The 25,969-nt window shown below is 34.9% G+C and overlaps 1 protein-coding gene across 3 annotated transcripts in view; it reads right to left on the bottom strand.

Moving 5' to 3' along the window:
• TTBK2 (tau tubulin kinase 2) overlaps positions 1–25,969 on the bottom strand; it is a 75,294-nt gene that overhangs the window by 10,498 nt on the left and 38,827 nt on the right. For 2 of the 3 annotated variants that reach the window (XM_014057331.2, XM_014057332.2), the window contains exons 5-15: positions 25,008–25,148; positions 20,252–20,356; positions 17,779–17,844; positions 16,669–16,761; positions 16,389–16,514; positions 15,414–15,571; positions 13,839–14,052; positions 12,467–12,678; positions 11,203–11,770; positions 6,023–6,274; positions 105–1,372 (exon numbers count right to left, since the gene is read on the bottom strand). In XM_014057331.2, coding sequence (XP_013912806.2) covers positions 105–1,372; positions 6,023–6,274; positions 11,203–11,770; positions 12,467–12,678; positions 13,839–14,052; positions 15,414–15,571; positions 16,389–16,514; positions 16,669–16,761; positions 17,779–17,844; positions 20,252–20,356; positions 25,008–25,148 — 3,203 coding nt within the window. The remainder of the gene's footprint in view (positions 1–104; positions 1,373–6,022; positions 6,275–11,202; positions 11,771–12,466; positions 12,679–13,838; positions 14,053–15,413; positions 15,572–16,388; positions 16,515–16,668; positions 16,762–17,778; positions 17,845–20,251; positions 20,357–25,007; positions 25,149–25,969) is intronic. The other variant, XM_014057333.2, reaches the window with a different exon arrangement.

Raw genomic sequence — 25,969 nt, 5'->3', positions numbered from 1 at the left:
CCATGTGCTTCCTCCCAAATAATTAAAGCAACAAAGACTGTGCAACTTGTAAGTGTTATATTATACAGATGTATACTTCATATTGCTTAGATGTTTGCACTTACCTAACTTCTACTCCAGGCCTTGTTGGTGGCCTTCCTGGGGGTGGCCGAGGAAAAAACTGAGCTGAATTTGAACTGCTAATATTATCTGTAGTAGTCCAAGATACAGGCCTTGGTATTTTGCTCTTTCTGGGTTGAGGATTATTTGATGACAAAAAGCTCTCTTGTACTTGATTTCGCAAATGAGTGTCCAATGTTAATTTGGAAAAGGAGGTCAATACATCTTCTGACAATGGTATGGGACCTGCTTCTGCTGTTTCCGTCAGTGACTTGTCGGAGGCACTTGAAAGGTCACCCAGGAAAGATCTGAGCTGTCTCTTTTCTACCAATAGTCTAACTAAGTCTGTTTGGTGGGCCTTTTTTAGAAGTAGCTTCTCCTTTGCTGAAACAGGAGAAGATTCTGATGAGGAATCTACCTCTTGTGCTAAAACTGGTATGCGACTGTGCCTAGCTACAAATGGTGATCTAACTAATTCTTTTTTGGACTGACTAGAAGTTTCATTCTCTGACATAGAATAGAATAGCTCTCCATTTCTTTGAATACTTTGCTCTTCTTTTTCCTTTTCATGCAAAATTGTGGCAAGTTTCACTTGCTGGCATTGCAATTCCTTAGCATGATCAATATCCTCATCGTGGAAGCCATTTTCATGTACTTGTATTTCTTGACTTTCCTGTTTGTAAGCAAATAGGTCAGTGCTTCTTGACAGAGAAACGTCTGATGTTTCAGCAGCTGACTGTTTCTGTAATTCCTGTTTTGTACCTTGATTTAGTAAGGAGCAGCTGGCCAAAGGTCTTTGTTCTTCTGGGTCTGTAATAACCTGAGGTCCATCCAAAACAGATTCTGTGCTTCTTGAAGCAGTTAAGCAGGGTTCCTTAATTTGTATTTCAACAGCATCTTCACAAGCAATGAAAGGCTCTTTGTCTTCTATTCCTTCAACAAGATTCACATTTTCTCTTCCTTCTTGTTTCTTCATGTATTGTTCAAGTAAATTTGTTTGGCTATTGTTCTGATTTTCAATGCCTTCATCAACATCTTTATCAAGTGCCCCTTGGTTGCAATCTAATTTGAGAACTAAATCTGTTCTACTGCTGCTAAAAGTCAATGCACCATTTGCCTCAACCAAGGCAGCAACATTCTCCTTAGGGGAGGAAAGTTCAATTGTATATTCCAAAGCCCGAGGATCCCGATCTTTCTTCTCTAGATGCTGCCCATAATGAAAACTCTCAGAAGTAGACTGTGTGGATGCCATTGATGGTCTAGGGATTGTAACCTGTAAAGAAAATATTTAAATAATGAATAAATTATTTAATTTGTTTTTTGACATCACCATATATTATCAAAACAAATTCAAAACAGTAGTTAATTTCTTTTTCATTATATCTTGAATACAATGAAAAATAAGAAAAGTGTTTAGTCCAATTTGGGATCACTTAACAATAGGATGATTGTTTTACTCAAATTATTCTTATCAAAATGACTTATCTTATTACTCTCGCTCTCTAAATCTATCTGTCTTTATCCACATTATTCTATTTGCTCTAGTTAGTCCTTTTTACATGCTTTTAATTTAACTGATATACTTTCATTTCTAAATAATACAATGTAAAAATGTATTTGCAGTCTTCTATTTTACTTTATTTCTTTTTCTTGTTAAAGTTTTAAAGTGCTATAAGGAGGCAGGCCTAAGTAGTCTAATCTTATACCTCTTTACTGAAAACTCAACTTTACTTTGGTGTAAAGATATATCAGATTGTAGTTTCAGTCTATAAGAAATATATACATTGGTGGTGCTTAGTGAGAATCATTGGAAACATGACCTTTAAATTCCATAAGCATCAATGGTGTCAAGTCTTTTGACATCATTGTCTTGACATCATTGTCATCATTTTCTGGCTGAATAATCTTATGAACTATTTTGTAGTTATTTCCAACAAGAAATGTTATAAGAATATACTTAATAATGAACAATTACTATACACAGCAGAAAATCTGATTGATTCATAGATCATTTATTGTTTGTTTATTGTGCTTTAAATGTTTGCCTTTTGTCTACAACATTCATCAAACTATTTTGCATCAGAGCAAAAATAGTCTGTTACATCCTCTACACTTCTCGCATCTGCTTCAGATTATTACTGAATCTGTTTCTATAATCACTGTCCCAATTTGCTTTTGATTTATCTTTCTGCACAGCCTTTCCCTCTACTTACTTCACTGACCTTTATCAGTGCCTTCAACTGTAAAAGTCCTCTCCTTTTGACAGGTTTGTCCCTGTTCTTTGAACACAAAATATTCCTTTGCATGAAAGATATATGACAACTGTATGCAAAATTCCGCTGTTAAACCATAAAGGAAAAGATAATTTAAGCTGTTAACAAATAATAATAAGAAAAGGTGCCTATTTAAGGGAAATTCATAAGAAAGTATACAACTAAAGTAAAATATCTGAAAGTAATCCCAGAAGAGATATAAATCTTTTATCAAAATGAGGGTAAATGAGGGTAAAATAAGATGGGACTACTATATTGAAAACTTGTATAAAACGGATTACGGAATGTCAGAAACATACTTAAGAATCAACTTTACAAGAAATTGAGCTAATACAGGAACAGACCAGTTGCCAAATAAAAAAGAACAGATTGATTGAACTATTTAAAGCTGTTAGAAGAAAGGTAAACCAGAATACTAGCTGTTCAATGTTAACAATACAAAAACAACACCATGTCCTGAAAACTGGAAGAGACTGGTGTGCATCTCAACACCAAAAATAGTAAATTCAAAAGAATATGCAAATTACAAAACCAAGACTCGGCTTTCATATCTAAGACAAGGAAAGTTTTCTTAAAGAACTTCTAAAACAACTGCATGAGTTATGCCAGAATATGGATCATAAAACAGTTAAATAGTGAGCCAAAACATTTGATGATTTTTTGAAGCATCTTAACAATTATTAAGAGCTGAATTTGGAGAAACAGAACAGCTCAGAAAAAGTAAGTGAATCAGGTGATGCATACTGTTCATAATGTGCACAATAAATGTATGAATGGAAGAATTGGAGGAAATCCCAGCTGGAATGAAAATTGTGGCCTGATACATTAAAAGCTAATATATACCAACAATATCACTTTATTATCCAAAAGTTTTTTAAAAGCTTGTTATGAAAGTAAGAATGAAAAGAAAAATCCAAGATGGATATATTTTTCCCTCAGGATCAAAAATAGATAAAAAATAGTGTTTTTGAGAAATAAAGAGATTATCTAGGAAGGGATAAAACGACAAATTTAGACAAGACCATGAAGTATAAGAACAATTCAATGATGATAAACACTAGAACATTGAATGCTTTAAGTGCTTTTTCAATGGTCATGTACAAATTTGAAAGTTAAATACTTGAGAAAAAGTGAGAGAAAAAGAGATTCCCTTAAATAACAAATTGGGATATGTCTTGTTTTATGGATTGCAAGATAAGTCAATTAGTCTTGGATAAATAAAAACTATCTATTTCCTTGATGTGATAAAATAGGAGGAAGTTATGAAAAATGTGTAAAGAAAAATATTCACAATAAATATTTTACAAACATCAAGAGGTTTTCCAAGATTGTTGCTCAGCAATGGAATCAAGGAACAACGAAAAGAAAAAAAAAGGATTGGCCCTATTTAATTTGTGCTCTGGCTCCATTTACTTGCAGTTTGGGCTCCTAAAGGAATGTTGTCCTCAAAAATAAAAATAAAAATGCTCTATACTCGATTTAAACAGAGACAAATAGGATAAGAAGAAACAAGGGAAAGAAAATGCCTTGGAAGAATAAAAGAATAAAAAATATAATAATGGATAGGAATCTGGAAAACCTGTATTGGATTCCAATAGATTCTTGCATTCAGAATTCTCATAAGATTTAGTGATTTTTGCAAAATTTCAGATGACGTTAGCTACCACAAAGCTTATCAAAGGCTATTTTTTTTAACAGATAAGAAACGGATTTGATTTAAAAAAAATAACATAGCACCAAAGAACTGAGAGGTTACAATATATGTATTTAAATATAGTCATCATTTATTAGCTAAAAACATCTATTTTATTTATTTATATAGAATTGATAACTACACAGATTAGGCACATCCAGGTTTTTTTCTTCTGTTTCAATTCTTTGCTAATTTTTGAAATATTAAATATATATTTTAGCTTTTGTCTTCATGTTGCAGTACAGTTACTTTAATTAAAAAGCAAATAATCATTCTGAAAAATTAAGATATTGTTTCTTGTTCAGTTTTGGATCCCATGGCCATTATATAAGATTGTGCAGTTAATGCCCAGGATCAGAGTGCTAAGTCCTAAATTATTAAGACTAAGTTTTTAATAATAATTACATTTTCACCATAAACAAGGTAAAAAAGCAAGGGCCAAAAATGTATGAAATCTAGTTCAAGAAATTACTTCTTGCTTCAGAGATAACCTGGCTTATATAGTTTCAGTGAAAGAAAATTGACCTTTGGAATATTTTTTAAATCTTTTTATCATTGCTCAATGATATTAAATTAGAAACAAAAATTTATATTGAGAGAAATAGTATTTTATATAAGAAGCAAAAAGTTACATGCATAAATTTTAGATATGGTAATGTTTATGGTAGGATGGAGTCAAATTAAATGTTAAATGTTAAGCTTTAATGATTAATAATCATTGTAAGTAGTTGCTCTACTAATATAATATGTTATTTTTCTTATGTTAAAATAACATGGATAACATCTATTATAAGACAACTACTGAAAGAAAGAAAGCTTGAGTATTTTGTTCTTAAAGATTAATTGGAGTTTTCCATTTGGCAGTTTTAGTACTACTGATTCAGAGGTGGGTTGCTGCCGGTTCAGCCTGGATCGGCCGAACCAATAGTAGCGGCGATGGGAGGCTTTGCCCACCCACCAGGACGCTTCTGCGCATGCGCAAAAGTGTTACCCGTGGACGGGAGCACACACCAGTAGTAACAAAATTGGCAACCCACCACTGTAATACAACACAATACAATAGCAGAGTTGGAAGGGACCTTGGAGGTCTTCTAGTCCAACCTAGTCCTGGCTAGGCAGGAAACCCTATACCATTTCAGACAAATGGCTATCCAACATCTTCTTAAAGATTTCCAGTGTTAGGGCATTCACAACTTCTGGAGGCAAGCTGTTCCACTGATTAATTGTTCCAACTGTCAGAAAATTTCTTCTCAGTTCTAAGTTGCTTCTCTCCTTGATTAGTTTCCACCCATTGCTTCTTGTTCTACCCTCAGGTGCCTTGGAAAATAGTTTGACTCCCTCTTCTTTGTGGCAACCCCTGAGATATTGGAACACTGCTATCATGTCTCCCCTAGTCCTTCTTTCTATTAAACTAGACATACCCAGTTCCTGCAACCGTTCTTCATATGTTTTAGTCTCCAGTCTCTAGTAATGATTCCTATTACTAAACACATGTCTTGAACATATATATTTGAGCATTCTAGTTGTTAAAAGAAAAGAAACATGCAAATGTTTATCTTCTCAATCAATTAAATGAGGCCCTTTCTTTTTTTGTATATGCAACAATCACCTATATCAGTTTTAATTTTAATAGCTTTAATTTTGAGTCTTATTTATTGAAACTATTCCTCAAACTTTAAACTACAAAAACATTCATAATTTCTGAAAAATAATTTTATCTTCTACATAAAAGATCAGTGGATTCACTCTGATTTATTCTGTGAAGATTTTGCTATCATTTTAAAACAGTTTACTTGTTTAAAATGACTCTTTCTCAAAAAAGCTGTATCTCCCAGCTTTCAGTTTTCCTATTCAGACAAATAAACCAAATCTCAGCCCTGCATAGTAATTTGGAACTGTAAAGCTTTTCAAATGACCAACAGTGTAGTTGCTTTGATGAAAATGAAGATGCATTCACCTGCTGGAGTTGTGCTTTTGAGATGTGAATGACAGGGGGAAACTTGTTTCCAGAGGGAATAACAGGAAGTTGCCTACAGGAAGGTGACCAGGAAGAGGAAGAGTGGCTCTCTGCTGATTGACTCCTTGGAAAGCTTGTCACTTTCTTAGGATCCATGTGGGTGATGAAGTGGGAGATAGGGTTCAGGGTACAGAAGATGTTTGGGCTTGAAATTCGTGGAATGGAGAAATGCGACATGTGAAATGAGCTGAGCTGTGAAAATATGGCAGGAGAAAAAAAGAAAATGTTTCAAATATTTAATAAGACCATTTTATTATTCTTTATCTAGTTTTATACATTAGTCTTCCAGTAGTTGATATTTCCAATAATAAGCCATAACATACAAAGACCACTTATTTTATTCCTCTGACTTATTTTCTCATAGGCCACTAATAAAGCATAAAATTCAGAAAATAAAATAATGCTACTAGTAAAAGAAATTATTTAAAAAATTGATTGTCTTGTAAACCCTCCCTGACAAAAATAACCAATAGTGAAATGTACTGAATTGGATCCAGGTCTTGCTTCCACAATTGGAAACACTTATTCTATTTATAAAAGGAGAACACTTCCCTGGGCAATATAGCAACGTTTGCTAATTTCCCTTGCTTTATTATTCCCTTATACTTCCCCATAATATTCTTTGTGTGGTGTTGGAAATCTCTTCAGGGAACATTATTCAGGGAAATAAAACCTGGATCCGACCCAATGTTCATTCCAAGTAACGTTTTTTATGCAAATATCATGCTCTACTCTAAACGCATAATGACTATTACAGAATAATAGAACAAAGGACCTGGTTACTTACCTATAATTGCAATTCTTTAGGTAGTTATCTATGAATCTGTGTGTATGGGTTCTGCACATGCACAGTAACCTATGTGGAGCATTCTGGAACATTAAACTTTGGGAAGGAAGCCCATTTCCCTTCACTAAATTCAGCACGTGAAATTAGGATTCCTGCCATTGTCACCTATTTCAAAGAAGCCACAATACAGGCTAATACTAAAAATGCTGTCCTTGGAACCAGGTTGGAAGGATGGATGGTTGGCATTTGGATTCACAGATGGCCATATTAAGAATGACAGTTATAGGTAAATAACCAGTAGTTTCTATGATTTACATACACAGCTCAGTAGCAAGCTACTATGCAAGGAGGTTGGTAAACAATAAAGAAACTGAGAATAAACTGCCCTGTCAAATTATCCTAGCAAGAAAACAATTCCCACTAAGATCAGACAGCTGTAATAAAGTGACTGCCCAACTGATGTTAAAGAGAGATCCTACTACTGATGAAGCCATCAGATTCAGGGAATAGCAAATCTGGATTTGTCTGTCCAAATTTGTCTGTTCATGTGATTTATCTGGCAAAAAACATTTATGTTGCCTATTACAAGAGAGAAATAAATGTGTATCCTTCTTATACTGAAGTAAGAAATGAAACTATCTGAATATCAAGCATATACATAACTATTTCTAAGGAATTTAGTGGATTAGAAAAAAAATAGAGGGAAGATCTCTTCTAACCATAAGTGAAAAGGGGAGACTGCTTTCAGCAGGAGGGGAAATGGAGACCACAGACTTACTTTCTCCTTATAGAAAATTAGGTAAGATTCAACTAAATACAAAAGCATAGAGCTCACTAGAACGTCAGACTGATATGATCACAATGACGAATGCAGTCTTCTGAGAGAGTAAATGAAGAGGTCTGGTAGCTATGGTCTTAAAGGGCTTTGATTGTCAGACAGACAAAAGATAAAGTACTCTACAACTTTCACAAACTGCTTCACAGCCAGATGAGAAAAAAACCAAAATTCCTTTAATCAGTTTATGAAGGTTATAACAAGATAAAGTTTTACAGACAAAAATAAAGCCTCTACTTAAGTCACAATAAAAATTCCAAAACACAGCATGAAATATGGAATGGTATCATGGAAAGTTAGGAAAACTGAGGAATCTGTCTCACTTCATCATATTAACTTTTTGAATTTAAAGCTTCCAATCCGGCAAAGACCTGACCTACTGCAACTAAGGATTTGTAGATGTAATCTCCATATAATGAGGGGTTTGGGGGGGGGGTAGGAGGGGGGAATGAGATCTGGGTCAAACTGGCAATGCATTGAAATCAGACAAGGAAAGCTAAGCCAAGCTTAACAAAACTATCAGGATTTGGATACAGAAGCTAGACTAGAACATAACTACCACCTTCTTAAATTTGATAAAAGACTCCTAATGGATGTTATAAACACTGAGGAAAACTTTATCCAAGAAGTTTTGGCTATTTGAAACAAAATCCTCCACAAATGAAAATACTGGTTCCTATATGATTAATTTGGTTGTTTAAATTCACACTAAGGACAAGACAATCTAGGTTATCTATATATATTCTGAATTGAAGAAAGTATGTGATCATTATTTTGACATCCATGATGTCCATAAAAGGCAAAGGTGGAACAAACGAAGAAGGCAGATTCTCCCCAACCAGATGTAGGAACTACAGTCCAATCTACTGCTACATCTAGGTTAACCACAAGAATTAGAAATGTTGGTTTCAAAGCCTATTTCAAGATAGAAGATGCCTAGGGCAGATAATCATGCCAGAAATGAAGAGGTAACACATATTTTGAGGCAGTAGCCAGAAGTGGGCTCTCCTAAAGTGATTTGCAATAGTATGATTCAATGTAACCGCTAAAGATGGATTTGCCCAGCTCTTTATCCTTGGATATGGCCTCCTACAACACAATTAAGCTGTCTTTATAAAATCAAAACATTGTGTAGTTTGCTCAAATATGTTGATAAAAAAAATTGTAGGTACATATAGAACAATGAATCATAGTCAGGAAATTCAAACAGCATGAGAACTTAAGAGCAGTAATATTGTGAGTAAAGAAGATGGCCTTGAAGGACAGAGAGAACATCTGTTACCAAGGCAACAATCAATGAATGAGGCTAGAGCCCAGGACAAAAAAGTGATTTGCAAAAATGCCTGAGACAGACCTCCCCCTAATTCACACAAAGACAAAGGAAGCATATTCTGCCTTATAAGGTTAATATCAGATTTATTAAGTAGAACACACTGAAAAACAGATGCTATGTAGACTTAAATCTACTTTTATTAGAATAATAATAATAACATAGTCTTGCAAATTTGAATGTGCTTTCTTTCTCCTCCTTTTATCTTTACGATAATGGGGGGGTAGGGGGGCTAAGTAAATGTTTACTTTGTAAGTAAATTTTATTTTTCTCATTCAAGGTATCATTGGACTTGACAACAGCAGTAAAATCTCCACATTCATTCCTAGGCAAAATTGATTCAATTGTCGTTCTTTTTCTGGGCTTCAGTATAAACAAGAAATGTTTAAATATGAAATTTTAATGTTTATACTATGTGGCTTTCACTTTTAAGTTATACTTTTTACTGTATAGATTTTTTCATGCCATAGTTGCAGATTGCTTTGACGAAGACTTTCTAAAAGAGCTGAGGAATAACCATGTAGTACAAATAATATACTCTTATTTTTATTTTATGTAGGAAATATATGTTTTAGAAACTGTAACAGGTAGAACATATAATTTATCTTTGATATAAAGCTGTATGATAAATTATTTTACATGTTCACCTCCATAGAACCTGTTCTTAGTACATAATTTACTCAATTTGACTACATTAATACATATTTTTAAAACACTAACTTTATCAATTATAGTAAAGCATCACAGAATGCAGTTTCTATGCTATACCATGGCTGAAACCTGTTTGCCAGGGATCCAAATAATTTGCTTTTTCCAGGATTCTTTGTATTTTTAAGACCACCTGTTTCTATATAACCTTTCCTAAAAGGTAAATTGGAGAAACCTAAATTAATTTAAAACAGTTGACTTGAGCAAAGACTTATTTAGGATGAAGTACACCACAACATCTTTTACAGTGAGAAAACTACCCCTTTATTCAAAGAACTGTTAACAGCTTGAATCCCATGCCCTGCCATTTCAAGGGCAAAATTACAGGGCAGATCTAACCAGAAAGTATGGAACTGACAGTACAGTAATATGTTCAGTAATATCACTTTCAGTCATTGCTATTCTTTTTTTGAATGAAAAAAGTATACCATGTACTCCCAAAGGTGCTTTTCCAAAAGGCACCTGGACTTTCTTGTTTTTTTCTTTGAAAGGTTTATCATAAATCCTTCCATTCCCCACCAATCAGTCAGAACTGAAGAAACTTCTTGAATGATAAGTGAAACATTTTCAAAGAAAAAAAATCCAAGAAAATCCAGTTGCCTTTTGGAAAAGCACGTATGGGTCAAGCATAACCTGGATGGTTGAGACTCTACATAGATATATACTATGTACTCTAAGTATATGTTGTATTTAAGCATGTGCTATATTGAACAAAAATAGTAAAGAAGAAAAACTGCAAAAAAAAATCTTGGTACAGGAATGGCCATGATGTTGCCAAAGAAGAAGACAACCATTCTCTTGGAAATCTAAAACAAAATGTTAAGATGTTCAAATAACATGGCCCAGAAGATGGAAGATATTTGTAGTGACTGATTCTTGGCGTATACATTTTCAGGCGAATACAATAGTTTCAGATATCAGGCAGCAAAGCCAATTTATACCTTTACATGTAAGAGTTAACTTTTTTTAGAATACATTAAAGTAAAAAAATATATTTAATAGCAGTTATTAGCACCTGAAAATAAAGACTTAAAATGGAGTAAGCCCAGTATGTACATTCTATCAGTTTTCTTTATTTCTGAAATAATCATTACCTCCTTTTGGGCTATAATTCATATTTAAAAAAATACTCTATAAGAATGCTCTATGCAAATAATTAATTGTTCAAATATCATAGTTATTGTGCTATTCTGGTATCATGATATTTCTGTTAAAATATTTAATGGTGTATACAATAATAAAATCAGTTGCAAGAGTTACGGGGATTGCAAAAATGTGTTTTTAGCACAGTATTTGAAAAATATAAAAATGCTACGAACATTTTCACCCTCTTTTGAAAGAACTAAAGCAGATTATCATCTCTTAACAGTGCTTTGATTGTAATCCAAATGCCATGTTTTCAGTCAGCAATTTCTTAATTTGCCTTAACCACAACAGACTCTGGATGTTAGTTTACTTACTGGAGTAAGAGCCCCTTCTGCTTGTGCCTCCATTAGGCTTGTAGGCGTGACAGCAAGAGCATGACCAGCAATTCCAACTGGGAGTTCTAGTTGATCTGTAAACTGTTCAGAAACTGCAATTCCACAACATTCAGCGCCTAAATTAAGCACTACTCCATCAGGGGTATGCTTGGTTTGAAGTCCAAGTTTATCCTCTTGGGGGGACTCTTCAAAATCCTGGAGTACCTCAGGTTCTTCATCAGAAGGACTTCCAGTTGTTTTATGCCCTGTAGCACAATTAGTTCTGAAATCCTGAAGGTCCTGCTCTTTATCAACAATCACCCATTCCTTAGAGTCTACCTCCTGCTGGCAGGAATTCAAATTGATAGCGACGTATCCGTTGCTAACACCACCATCACCCTGTTCTGGAGAAGGACCTGAAACCAGCTTGGAAGCTTCAGGCAGATACTCTTCATCATAATGCCATACATGTTCCTGACAGGAAGAAGCTATAGGAGCACGTGTTTTCTGAGAAGCTGGAATTACAGGTTCTTTGCCACTATTAAGATCTCTTTTCTTTTTTTCCATGCTAGGGAATGATAAAAGAAAAAAAATGATATATCAATGTATGTGTAATATTTGAGCAATATAAAGCAGAATTCACAGGATATCATATAAACAAACATCTTTTCAAAAAACTTGGAAGTTTTAGAAAAAATTAGGTGGCACTAGTCATCCATGGAAATAAAATATATACTATACAGAGAGGGGTTTCTGCCGGTTCGCCCCGGATTGGGCAAACCAGCAGTAGTGGTGGCGGATTGGAGGGTACTATACCCCATTTACACAGAGAGTCCCAGCAAACACTGTGTGAGGTACAAATTCTATTTAGGATTGTCCATTGCTGACATGATAGATCAAAGCCTGGCAGCTTTTTTGTGGAGGTCATTTATATGTCTTCTATTTCTGGACATTCAGCGACCTACTGCAAAATGGCAGTTTGGCTTTTTAAATCAACAAAATACTTTTTTTCATTTCTTATCATCTATATTTTCATTATCTACCACTTGACTAGAATGAAACTGCCATGAATGTTAGCTATATGTAAATCTATATATGCATATTACTACTAATTAAGTAGTAATTAATTACTAAGTAATTATAATTAGTTACTGCAGATATTCTAATTAAACAACAGTGGAGAATTATATACATACCCACCCATAGACAAAACCAAACCAAACAGCTGCAAAGGAAAATCTGCCTAAAACAAACCATTACCTACCAGATTTCCAGAAATTTGTCTGCATCTGGCTTTGACTCCAAAGTCAGGCGCTTCTCCAGTTCAAAACTGTGGATTGATCTTAACTTCCGTACCAGAGGAACATCCCGATCTGGCTGTGTGGTCTCTGAACGGACTCTAATAGGAGAACCAAGGCTTGGTGCATTAAACATTCCATTCATTGGCCCATGACTGTTTTCTTCTTCTGTAGTAGCCTATAAAGGAGTATCACAATATAAAAAAATAATTTAACATAAGAATAACATCGCAATCTTATCAAAATACTTGAATGTAAGATAATTTTTATATAAAGTAATTTCCAAATGTGCTTTTAAAAACAATTCTGGCACACTCTATTTGAAAATAAGTTATTGCAAAATTGTCTGAAGATTTTAGAAACACAATTTAACATAAACAACTATTTTATATCAAGTTTAACCACTAGCTCACCTAACTACAGTAGATCTGTTCACCTAATTTTCATGAGCTCATGTAGCCTCCCTAGTTTTTTACCCCTAAGTTTCCTTCCTGTATCTACTTTCTTCAAACATTCTACTATGAGCTGGGTGACCTGGGCCAGTCTCTCTCTCTCTCAGCTCTGGGAACAGACAAGGTTAACCACTCCTGAAATACCTTGCCAGGAAAAGTGCAGGAACATTTCCCAGCAGTCTCCACAGTCTTTGAGAATCAGACATGACTGTACAGCAGTCGTGTGTGTGTGTGTGTGTGTGTGTGTGTGTGTGTGTGTGTGTGTGTGTGTGTTTCAACTCTGCCTCATGTTACATTTGATCTCTTTGGGTCAGTGGTGGAGTCCTAACCAGTTCACTTGTGCTCGCCCGTGCGTGCAACGCTTCTGCAAATGCGCAGAATCATCCAGGCAGGTGGGCCAAGCCTCCGGCCACTACTACTATTTCAGCCAAATTGAGCTAAACCGGAAGCAACCCACCTCTGGTTTGGGTGCTAGTTACTAGGCATTAGTTGAGCACTATCTGTATTTCTAGTGAGATATGCATTGATATTAAAATTCTTAACCAAATATTCTGATTAGCACTATAAACAATATGGAGAATGGACCAAGACTATTAGTAATACACGAAGACAAAGCCATTTCATTGTCTTAAGAAATTTTAGAAACAGACCAATATTATTCTATATAGTATCAGCAGCACTATTAACAAGTAAAAATGAAACCTTTCTATCTCTCTATCTCTATCTATCTATCTCACAATTGGGACAAATTAAATGTTTTTGTTCATCATACTCTGTTTATTCATTTTCTATGGATACCTGATTAATCACTACTACAAAAGATGTATAGTTACATGTTAACATGAGAAAAAGTAAACACTATCATTTATTGAACTGCAACACTTACTTTATGTATGCCCAATTTAATCTTTTTCCTGTTAGCATCCATTTCTTCCCACACATCCTTTTCCTGAAGACGATGTCCGGGGGACTCTGGTAACTTTTCTGGTGAGATTCCAATAGGGATACCATTCTCACCATCACTGAGTTGTTCATCGGGAAATACTTCATCTGTATTCTCTCGTAATAAATCTCCTGGTATTGGCGTAGCATTGGCAATTCTACGTATAAAAAAGTGAAAATTAATCCTAAAGATGTCCCAGGTTTTTTTCCCCCCCTAAACTGACAATATTGTCCTCTCTGCATTAGATGACAGGATGCAGAGTTATGGCTCTTACTCATCTTCTTCTAAAAGAGGAAGGATTGGCTTCATAAGGAAAGCATTAATTCTGTCTACAAGGAATTCATAATGTTTAATACAAGGTATTAAACATCTCCAAGCAATCTATATTCATGCACACCTACAGTCAGACATACAGAAATCTCAAGAACAATTTAGTTATGCATATGCAGAATTGTATAGAAGATCAACTAATTAAAAAAAACCATAATGTCTTTAATTAGATGTCATCCTATATGGCAGCAGATATAATTTCAATAGTAGGAACATGCAAACGTAAATACTTCTAATCTAGTGCTGTGGACAATATTATATCAATAATATTCTAGAATCTATAGGTCTTGCAAACATGTATTAGATAATGCTTTCCACTATTTTTGAGTTATATTTTAATGAAAACTGCAAGCTTCTAAAGACCTCAGAGATCTAGTTTTGATACTATCTTGCCTATCACTTCACCTGCGTTGTCTCTTTGTTTATTAGAACGTCAATACTACGTGACTTTTTTAAATACTAATTTGGAGAAAAATAGACATTCATTTTAATTGAACCAAAAAAATTAGAAAGATTGTAGAAAGTAACATTTTAAATGCATCTTGAAATTTAGAAATTCCGTAGTAGCTTCAGTAATGCTAAACAATCTTCCCTAATTTTCAGGTTTCCAGTTGTTTATGAAGATATCATAATTTACAGCCAGCATCCTACCCCATTAGGGTAAGGAACAGAAGTGATGATATTATTCCATCACTTTTGCCTCTAGCTTCCCCCACCAAGTAATAACCATTAGAATTAATTATGTAATAAAGATTGCTTGTTTTGAATTTCTTCCCAATTACATCATGCCATCTGAACTGTTTTCAACCTGGCTATGTTATGAATGAATATTTCCTGACATCTCTGAAAGATAGCAATTTGGGAATGACCCTTCTCTTCCAAAAGATATTGATAGTCATGTATCATCTTATTAGTCAGTGACCAAATGCAAGTTATTAGAAGACACCATTCTAAATATCTGACACAGAATATTGAATCTGGATCCATCAATTAATATGAGATGCATGAACTTAATCTTAGATGCTTGATCTTACATGAGATTGATAATATTATATTAAGTGGTTAAGATTCTTATTATGAAGGAGTATCATTCTATTTTCATAATAATTGCAATCCTATCATCCATGAAGAAGCACTGATAACTTGAAATACTAATTCATCTAACACCCAAAGAAATGATCCAAATACCCCATAGCAGCTGGGGTCAGTCGAGTATGCAGTTGAGGAGTAGTGGAAGTGGTGGTAGTAGTGAGAGAACCATCAGCCCCACTTTTTTCCCAGTCAAACAGATCACTCTCTGTCACCCCAAAATTCTTCATACTGTTATCAAAAACGGACGTGAGAAGCTATAAAAACAAAGAAAGGAATTATATTTAGTGACAATTATTTCTTCAAACAACTTTTTGAAAATTCTGTTCTGACATTGTCTGAAAGCAGACCTTTATACCCAATCATCATAGAATATTTATTATCAGATAACATTAAATATTATTATTCTTCTTCTAAATAACACATAGTTTCATCTATAAATTTCTTGACACTGCTTGTAAGAATTCTAGCGTGTCCAGATAATAGGAGAAGGATAGGAGATTTAAATATCCTGTGAACATCACGAATATAACAGGATCTTAAAATAATTTTCCTCCAAGAGAAAAATAACCTAAACTGAATTTATAAGAAAATTGTTATGTGCTACTATTTTCACCCCCTTTCACCCTCTATCTGTCTATATATCTGCTTCAACTGGCAGCCAAGTCCAATGACATGTAAGACAGCAATCAAATGCTAGGAAAGCAACTCACTTTGTTACAGTTCAGATTTACTTCTGATAATATACATTTTGTCTGGATTATTGATTATAGATTTATACTATGATTTTGAGGTGGAAAACCTCTCAAAACAAAAAAAAGATTAAAATATTAAATAGAAATATAAAAATTGAAACTAATTAAATAGAAATATAAAAATAGAAAGCCAATATTCAAGTTAAAATATAGCCAACAAGGAATACACTTTTAATATAACATGAATTTAACATGGTTTTAACAAAATGTAATTGGAACATATAAAATCCTCAAAGCAAGCAATGAAGGCTTACACAATCAATATAACTAAAGGAAAGGAAGGAAAGAAGATTTGCAAGTCATAGCACAGAAGTCATACCTGGTAGTCAGGTTTAGTAAAATAGTCTAAAGAAGAAATGTGGTCTAGAAAGATGTTAAACTCTTGAGGAAGATGTTTCAGCATCAGACGGTGATCATACCTCTCTTTTATAGACCCTACTTGCTCCTGGAAGCAGACAAGGATTAAGTCATTCACCATGTGAAATTCTAATCAAAATAACTTATCATGTATGCTATTAAATAACAAATTATCAGATATCTTAAATTAAATCTCACTATATATCCTCAAGATATCTCAATTGCTATATTTCTGAACAAACCTTGTCTTTAATTTTCCTCCAGGGCAGTTGTCCAACAACGAACTCCACCAACATGTAAAACAAAGACCAAAGATCATCATGACGGCCCATTTCCTATAGAAAAAAAAAATAAAACTGCATGTTGATCTTCTGTATTTTGCACTTCTATCTAATATAATCCAATGTCAAAACACCAAACTGTATTGACAGAAGTATTGCTTATTTGAATATGTGACTAATGATACACATAAATAAAATTTTAATGCCACTCCAATAATAGTAACAAGCTATGCAGAGGGAATTCATCAGGTCTGAGAAGAAAAACAAGATAGTTATCTCTGTGGTTCTTTGATTTCTTTGATTTCTTTTTATTTATTCTATTTTTATTTATTCTCTTTATTTCTTTCAGTACAGGACGATGGATCAGGAAATGAAAGAAAAGAAAAGCCTGATCTAATTGAAATGAGACTGGATCAGAATCATGTACCTCACAACTGATAGATTGAATTGTTAATCCCATCTGCTTAGACCCAGATAGTATTGAGACATTGGTACAATGGAGGTACTAGAAGAAATTTTGTAGATTTCAAGAGAATTCACTAAAACAGGTTCCCCTTTAAATACCTTTTTTGGCCATGGATCATGGCCACAGACCCCCCAAGGCTTAAGATTTAAATAATAACATTTATGCAAGCCTTCATGGCTCCCCTGTGATCACATCATGGCCCCCCAGGGATCCACGCACCATAGGATGATTATCACTGCTCTACTGGATCTCCAGTATATTTCCCAACACTGATGCTGAATTCAGAGTATCCTGACCAATCTCTTTTTTATATTTTAAATTTATTTTTAATTTTAATGTATTTATTTATAAACACACAAACACACATTGCAAAATATATTGAGGTTATGCACCCTTAACCAGCAAAGATCCATCTAAACATGTTAATGAACTATGGACTTCAGCATAAAATATGGCAATAGTCAGACAAGTTCAGGACATGTCAGTTATGTTTCAGTTTTTATATAGCATCCTTAAAAATACAGAAAAGGGAGGAATTATGACAGACACTTGATAAATAGTTTTCAGTTTTAAATATTCAGCTTAATGTAAATGGTCATACTCACTCTATTTCTGTGAGCATTGACTGATGCATACCGCACAGTACCTCTAAAACCGGCAACAGCTCGGGGCTATTAATGTAAGAAGGGAAAGAAAAACAAGAGTCCATTTTCCAGAGTAAGTCCGTAAATATCAACAATTTATAAAGAAGCTGATACAAACAATTTTGATCTTCTTTGGAGTTTTCCCTCTGCTGATAATGCACTTCTTTAACATACTGTAATGATTCTGCTACAAGATAGTCCTTAACATACGACCATATTGGAGCCTGCCCATTACAATTATATGTTGTAATGATTGTAAAATGTTACCACCTTTTTTGTGGCATATGTTAAGTGAACACAGCATTTGTAAAGCACCTATGGTGGTCATTAAATGAATGCTGTGGTCATTAAGCAAACACCACAATCATTAACGGAACTAATGGTTCATTGTAGGCATGGATTTGTCAAAACTCGGAAGTGCCATTTTTAGCAAAACCACCATAAAACACAGATGAACATGGTACACTGCAAAAGGCAATAAATGCATTCATGTTGCCGATTGCCCAAAGTCCAGTCATACGACCATCAGAACTTTAATTTTGGTTTTAAGTCTCCTTTTTCAAATTGGTATAACTTTGAAGAGTTGCTAAGCAATCAGTGAACCTCTAATATAAGTTGGATTTAAGAAGACAAACATACATATCTTGATCACATTTTAAGCAACTTACAAAAAAATTTACTTAATCAGATGTTACTTTAATGTTTTGCCATTTTTCTTTTTTTACACAGCAAAGTCAAGCATTATGGCATCTTGTGTATCAAATCTATTACCAGGAGATCAACAAGTTGAGTGTCTGATACAGAGGTGACAAAAACCCTCAACAGAATAGCTCCTAGGTGGCCTCTCCCTATCTGCCAATTCCAGGGGGTTTCTATGTTTACTGAGGAGTTCTGGGAGATGGAGCTCCAAAACTAAAATGACCCTGGCAAAATGAATCCAAATGGGCATGCATAAGAGGTCAAATTTAGGCCTACACAATGGTATACAAAAGTGTTTCTCAACCTAGACATTTTTACAATATGGACTTCAACTTCCAAGGTTAGGAATTCTGGGAGTTGAAACCCATACATCTCAGAGCTGGTCTCAAGGTTGATAAACACTGGAATACAATATTTATCAATTCTGAAAATAAAAGTTTTGCGCTGGCAGTTTTGCCAGCTACAGCCACCAATCACACTTTTAACCAGGGTTACATTGAGCAGAGTAGTTTGCTTATGTTTGAAAAGTACACACAATACACATCAAAATTTCCAGAGTTACAAATGTAAATAAAATAAAAGCACAATATTGCAAAATTATGTCTATATTGTTAATTCTAATCAAAAGCTTGCTATACTTGCTTGAAGATTTGGCAGACAAAATCTGATACTCTGATAATCTGATATTACATGTTTCTAATAGCAACAGCACTTAAGACCTATATACCACTTCACAGTGCTTTACAGTCCTATTTAAGCAGTTTACAGTGTCAGCCTATTGCCCCCAACAATCTGGGTACTCGTTTTACTGACCTTGGAAGGATGGAATGCTAAGTCAACCTTGAGCCAGTGAGATTCGAACTGCTGAACTGCTGGCAACTGGCAATCAGCAGAAGTAGCCTGCAATACTGGATTCTAACCACTGCGTCAACACAGCTCAACTTAACATCTTAAGATGTAAAGTGGGCTTCCAGCTGAGCATCCATTGCATCACAGACTCCAGAACAGGCTGGCAATTTTTTTTCAAACTGTGTGATACTTCCACCCACAAAACCTTAATGGATGGGAGCCAGAACTGATGGAGGCTCACTGTGGGCAATTTTAATATTTTTTTAAAAAAATATTTAAGAATACTATATTAGGAACACTATTAGTAACACTTCTTTAAAAGCTTTAATTATTGATAACCCTATATATTAACAAAACAGTAATACTGTATAATCTTATATAGCAAATCTTGAGTTGCATCAACTTTTCAATTCATAACTGGAATTAATACTTGTATTAAGTTTTAAAAAGCAACATACTCCAACCGTCCAAAAGAACTAGGCAGAGCAGATAGTCAGATCATACATGGCTAACCTCATATTGCAAAGAACCCTATCCATTTCCTTGATATCCACAAACTGAAATTAATGCCAGAACCTTGTAAGATCCGTACCAATTTTGCTTTAAAATCCCATGTAATAAAAATACATGTATTTGTATTTATCATGTGAAATCTGTTTCTCCTTCTAAACATAGTATTCAGAAGCTAAGGTTTGACAATATTTCAGGATGAAATTAGAATATGGTTACTTTTTTTTTACAGTACTGTCAAAATTATACACTATAAACTTGATTTTTTTCAAAACCATCCTGAAAAATGTATTCATTAAATAATACACATTGTTAGTCACATTATCACATTGAATTAGATATTATTTATTTTGAAACTTTGATTAAAATTTCTTACTGGTCTGACATCCCCACATGAGTTTGTAAACTGCCGTGCCAAGCCAAAATCCAGCATATAACACTTCCTCCAAGTACTAGGAAAGCGTCCCATAGCAAAATTAGACTAAAAAGAAAAAAAAAGTTTATAATGTAGAGATGAAACAATATAACATCAGCTTTCATTTCATATATTTCAATTGTAACTATTTAGAAAAACAATAGGTGAATTGATTGGATTTTTAAATCACAAATTATTATTGTTGCTTCTGTATTAATATGATGCATATGCTCAGCTGAAAATATGTTTTTTTTAAAAATGCAAGTATTCCAATACCACAATTCTATTGTTGTTTAGAAGGAAAGTATGCAGCCGAGATCACTGATTAGAAAAAACAGTTAATCCTCTATTATACAGAGAAAATTGTGTAATATTAAATCTAGAATTTCCTCCCAGCTTGAGAAAAAGTGAGAATGATCTATTGAAAGAAAGGGTTACAACATTTATCTATCCCCCATGGGATCCCCATGGGATCCAAAGACAAAGGCTAGAAATAATTTTCAGTTACTTCAGTGGGAGGAGATATCTCCTTTTCCAGTTTCAAAATGACAAGCCAGAAATCATTAAGTAGAATAACTTTTTAAGAAAGGTTGAAAATAAGGGAGAGCTATGATAACCTACCATATATCTTTGGAGGGATCATAGAGAAGTTTTTTCTCTTCTCTCAAAATCTTTGTTCCCAATAGAGCAATCAGCAGAGAGGGAAGCGATATACATAGTACAATAATTTCATAGATTTATTAGAAAACCCATGACCAGCTGGGTCATGCTTCAAGAGATATTTCCTTAGCAGATTCCTTAATGCCTTCAACAATCACAGAACGTCTAATGTTCTGCTTTCATTGGAAAAGTTGAAAGACATTCAGAGATGTATTTGCCTTGACAATAGCACATGCTGAACAGCACAGTCAACAATCCACACAGAAAATGTTTTACCACATTTCTATTATGTCATAAAATGTTTTATGACATGTTTGTCATAAAATGATTTATAAAATTTGCCAAATTTCAATTCCATAGGAGTCTTGAGTCCTAGATTTTGGACACATTCTCAAAGTTAGCCCATTTGAGGTATCTTGGTTTAAAAATAGTTACCCTATGATGCATCACTTCACCCAGTTAAGAGGTGCAGGAACAAGAGTTTTAATATAGACTAAATCAAAGCTTGAATACAATTGTCCCCCTCTTAAATTTCTCAGTTCCATCACAGCTAATTAGAGATATACATCAACATGATCTCTCCAACTGCTCCAATGTAAGCAGTTATCTAAATTAGTAATTAGAATTATGAAAAGTTGCCTTAGAGCTTTTTCAGAAAGATTTTCAATGAAGAAAAGATAGTAAGAGAAGCAGCAGGCAAAACAGCAGTAAACGAACTGGCAATCTATACCATGGAAAGGCTCTACATGCACACCCTCAACATAGTTGTTCCTGCTTACACGCAGAGCTCCTTTTTTATTTCCTATTTTATAACTTAAAACTGTTGGACTTTGACCAGCATCAGTCTTGTCAAGGATATAGCTATAACTTAGAGGACAATTTGAGAAAGTGTCCAGCTGTCCTTGAGCACTTCTTGATGATGAAAGTTCATGTCCTGACTCTTGGCCGGCTTATCCATCAGCACATTGCAATAGTCCAATTGTGAGATGACCAGAACTTGAGTGATTGAGCATAGGAGCTCCTGATCCATGAACTGCCACAGCTGGCACACAACACGAAGTTGCACAAAGACTCTTCTAGCCACAACTGCCATCTGCTCATCAAACAGTGCAGGACATCCCCCAGTTGCACAATGGTTCTGTCTGGGGCAGAGTGATCCCATCCAAAACTAAAGATGTTAAGGTCCCAGAAGCTGCAGCTCTATACACCCAAAGCCACTCAAGTGTCGCAGACCAGGGGTTGGGGACCCCTGCCCTAATGGCTCTGTTGTCATGTGCTTTGTGCCAAACTTTCTATAATAGGATCTTAGAATTGGGACAAAAGAGAGGATAACCCCCTGCCTAGTAAAATAACAAATTTACAACCTTAGTCATGAAAATTGTGTCTTGGCACAAAAAGATAATGTTTAGCTGTATCATAAAGAAATATTGGTATTTCAGGACCTTGCTCACAGATCTCATATTGCATACAGCCCCAAAAAGTTTGTGCTGTCTTAGGCTTTTCTCTGTATAGGGTTTATAGATTTGCACCCTGTTCCCTAACACTGATGATTATGATCAGCTGGACCTGTAGGGAGAAACATATGTTACTTCTCCTGAATAGAAACAGCCACAATTTGATTCACCTTCAGATCTTGGCACTTCAGACATCTTATGGATATTCAATTCAGGAAAGGAAGGGAATCTAGCCACAGTACTGACCATCTGGCCTGAAGGCTGCCAAGAATCATGAAGCCTGTTGAACTATCTGTTTTTACTAGATAAGGTCTCTTTCTGTGTCCAGAATGGCACAGAGATGGTACTATTAGAAAGATGTTCTTATTTTCATTGATTAAAATGATTAGGTTCTCAAGGATCTGCTCTATGATCTTAATGTCCTTTCTTCCCTGTTCAATAGGAATTAGATGAACACATCATTTAAATAAGAGAATATGTGTATACCCCAGGATCTGAGATAGGCTACAAATATCATTTTGTACATGAATACCATCCAAGAGCACAACAGGACAAATGGGAGGGTCTTACACTGGTACAAAATGCCTTGCTCTTATACACCACCAGGTTACCTTTGCTCAGCCCTTCCTAACTGTTGGCATGTTCTCAGATTCTGCCATCTAGCCTCTCATTATCTGTATCAGAATCTTCTCAGGGTGTTTCTTGAATGGCTGCCTCCTGCCTCTTCAAATTGTCAATCCATTAGACTGTTGTTCTTCTAACTCAGAAGATTCAGACAAGATCATAATATGCTGCAAAGATAATTCATGGGCTTCAAGACCAGAACTTTCTTTTGGTCTTATGTCTCTCCATATAGGTTTTCTCCCTTGAATTGGCCCAATATTAGACTCTAAATCCAAAATGATCCTATGTTCTGGTGACCATGTTAGCTGCCATGCCTCTGATTGTAAACCAGGCATTGTTCTGATCAACACCCACCATAACAGCAGATTTGTTCATCCCTAACTATGCTCTTTAGGGGCTAGACAGTTGAATCATTAGTTGTCTGGTCCAAATATTAAGGGAGTGTATTGTGGCTAAGGCTGTTTTCTGCGCTGCAGATCTCTATTTTCCTGTCCTTGGTGTTTGCAGGTACCTTCCCCATCTTTAATTTCTACGTTCTCATGAAGGTAAGTAGTGCAGAGATTGAACAGATCTAGGACAGAGTTCAGCAGACAGAAAGGAGCCATTCATCATGGCCTCTCCCCTTCTCCCTTAAAGACTTTGTTGAGATAGATTTACTAGCTACAGGGAACGTCTCTGTTGCTCATAGACTCACTGGATTCTGTGATGCCAGAGTATTCTGGTTTGTTGAGATCTGGAACTTGCAGACTTTTTTGAGAAGCTGTGGAAGTCTGTTTTTTAAAGGCCTGGTAGATTTGGAGACTGACTGGGCATCTTCCTATTCCAGGGATAGCTCTCTTCTTTTGTATCTGACTTGTCCTGCAGGGAATTCTCTGATTCATGTGCAAAAGCAAGTGAGACTGGCTGGCCATTTTTCCCTTGATGGTCCAGCTCTGCTCCTTGTGATAAAAGTCTAGGCACTGACTTCTGGGTAAGGGTCTGCAGATGTTGTTTCAAAGGAGAAAGGGGAGGAAGGAAATAGAACAGTGCTCAATCCAGTTGGGAATCACAAAATGGGCTTTCCAGAGGGGTGAGTGGTCATTAGCATGGGCATAATCCAGAGAGGTTAATTTGGCCTCTGACAATCTTCAGGGAGCAGAAGGCCATGGGAGCTTCAGAAATGTTACCTGGCAGACTCAGCAGAGACAGCAGGGGTTGAGAGAGCTGCTCCCTCAGTAAATGGGACAAATCACTCTGTAAGCTTCAATCATCTTTTGTACAAGGGTGATCTGGCTCCCTGGAGGAGTGGTAACAGACCCTCCTGTTGTTGTAGATTTTATGACCAGTGATTCCACAGCTGCAGTGTTAGCTGGCATCTCTGGGGAAGAGAACAAGTTGATACCTATATAGAGACCAGCCAATCAAGAGACACTGTTTATGAGTTTGTTTATCATGTTATCAGGTGTTTAGTAAGAGAAAAGAATGAAAAGAATGGAGCTAAAAAAATAATGGAAGATCTCTAGAATGGGAAAGTACTTTGAAGAATCAATGAGCTTGCACGCTCTTCAGGGTAAGACAAGGTCAAATGTGGGAGAGGTGATATCTCTTTATACAGGAAGGTATGTGAGAAATAATTTCTGGCCCTGTCCCTGAATCAAGTGGGAGTGAGACATCCTCTGCAGAATTTGCTGACTTCACTGAAGAAAAGTGTTAATATAGTCTCTGTAGTTGGGGCAATCATCTTTAGCTTTTTTATATTAAGAACATGTTTTTAGACTCATACAAATTATTAGATGAAATAATTACAGATGTTAAAATAATGTTAACTGAAAAGTGATAACATTGATAAACTGATAAACAATTAAATACTAGTTTTTAAAATAGGGGCAGATATCTTTGTAATTTCAGATCAGATTTATTTAGATCTAATAAACTGCTGTGCTATGTAAACAATTGCAACTTTAGGTAAATTCTTGGTTTTGATATATGGAGAAACTTACTGGTTTAATATCTCTGTGTAAAAATCCCACCAAATGAATGCTCTCAATAGATTCCAGAATTTGCTTCCCAAGACGCAATGTCGTACTAATTGTGAAAGTCCCTCTAGTTTGGCTTCGACGCAAATCTGCCAAATTCCGCCCCTGAAAGAAACAAAAACACTAACATCCAGAATTTTTTTCCTCATCTTCTTTTGGTAATCAACATTTAGCAGGTAAACTGACTGCATATTAGAATTCTTTTTTTTCCTGGCAAATGTAAGAAGGACAGCATTTCAATAGTTAAAATATCAAATGATTTTAGGAAACAAGTATATATTTTGCTTGCTCTTTCTTGTTACACTATTTTAAAGTCTTTCTAAAAAATGAGAAGTCCTCTTCCTGTTCTGCCTTCAATATCTTTCTGTTAAATAATTTAGGACTAAAACATGAGATTTGCAGATTCAAAATTAGAAAACAAAAATATGGAACATTTGAACTCCCATTCAGTCAGCACTTTGTAACATGATCTTTGGTAGAAATAGCAGCTTCCAAATGTTCCCTCTATATTCATGGTTTTGGATTTTTTTTTTACCTTATAAAAAACTTCTACCTCAGAAATGTATTTAGAACATCTTGTATTCACTACAAGTTTGAGATTTCTCTACAGATTTTTAATAATATTCCAGTCTGAGAATTGTGTAAGTCATTCCACCATTTACTTTCTTCCCTGTTAATGCTTCATTGTTGATTGCATGGTGTATTTCAAATGTTTGTCTTGCTGAAATCTTCAACTTCTTTTCAGCCTTAGTTTCTTCACTGACTGTGTATAAGTAAGTATACATTCATTTCAAATTTAGAGAAAAGTGTTGTATTCAACTGCCTCTGAATAACTTAAAATAACTTAAGTCAACTGCTGTTCACTTGCAGTTCACAAACTTTTGCATTCAAGTATAGATGCCTTTTCCAGGGAAATTTACTTAGTA

The sequence above is a fragment of the Thamnophis sirtalis genome, unplaced genomic scaffold (assembly GCF_051295495.1).
Source record: "Thamnophis sirtalis isolate CommonGarterSnake01/CBP01778 unplaced genomic scaffold, rThaSir2_p1.2 scaffold_1, whole genome shotgun sequence".
NCBI lineage: Eukaryota > Metazoa > Chordata > Lepidosauria > Squamata > Natricidae > Thamnophis > Thamnophis sirtalis.
This window is presented reverse-complemented; position numbering and strand designations above follow the sequence as displayed.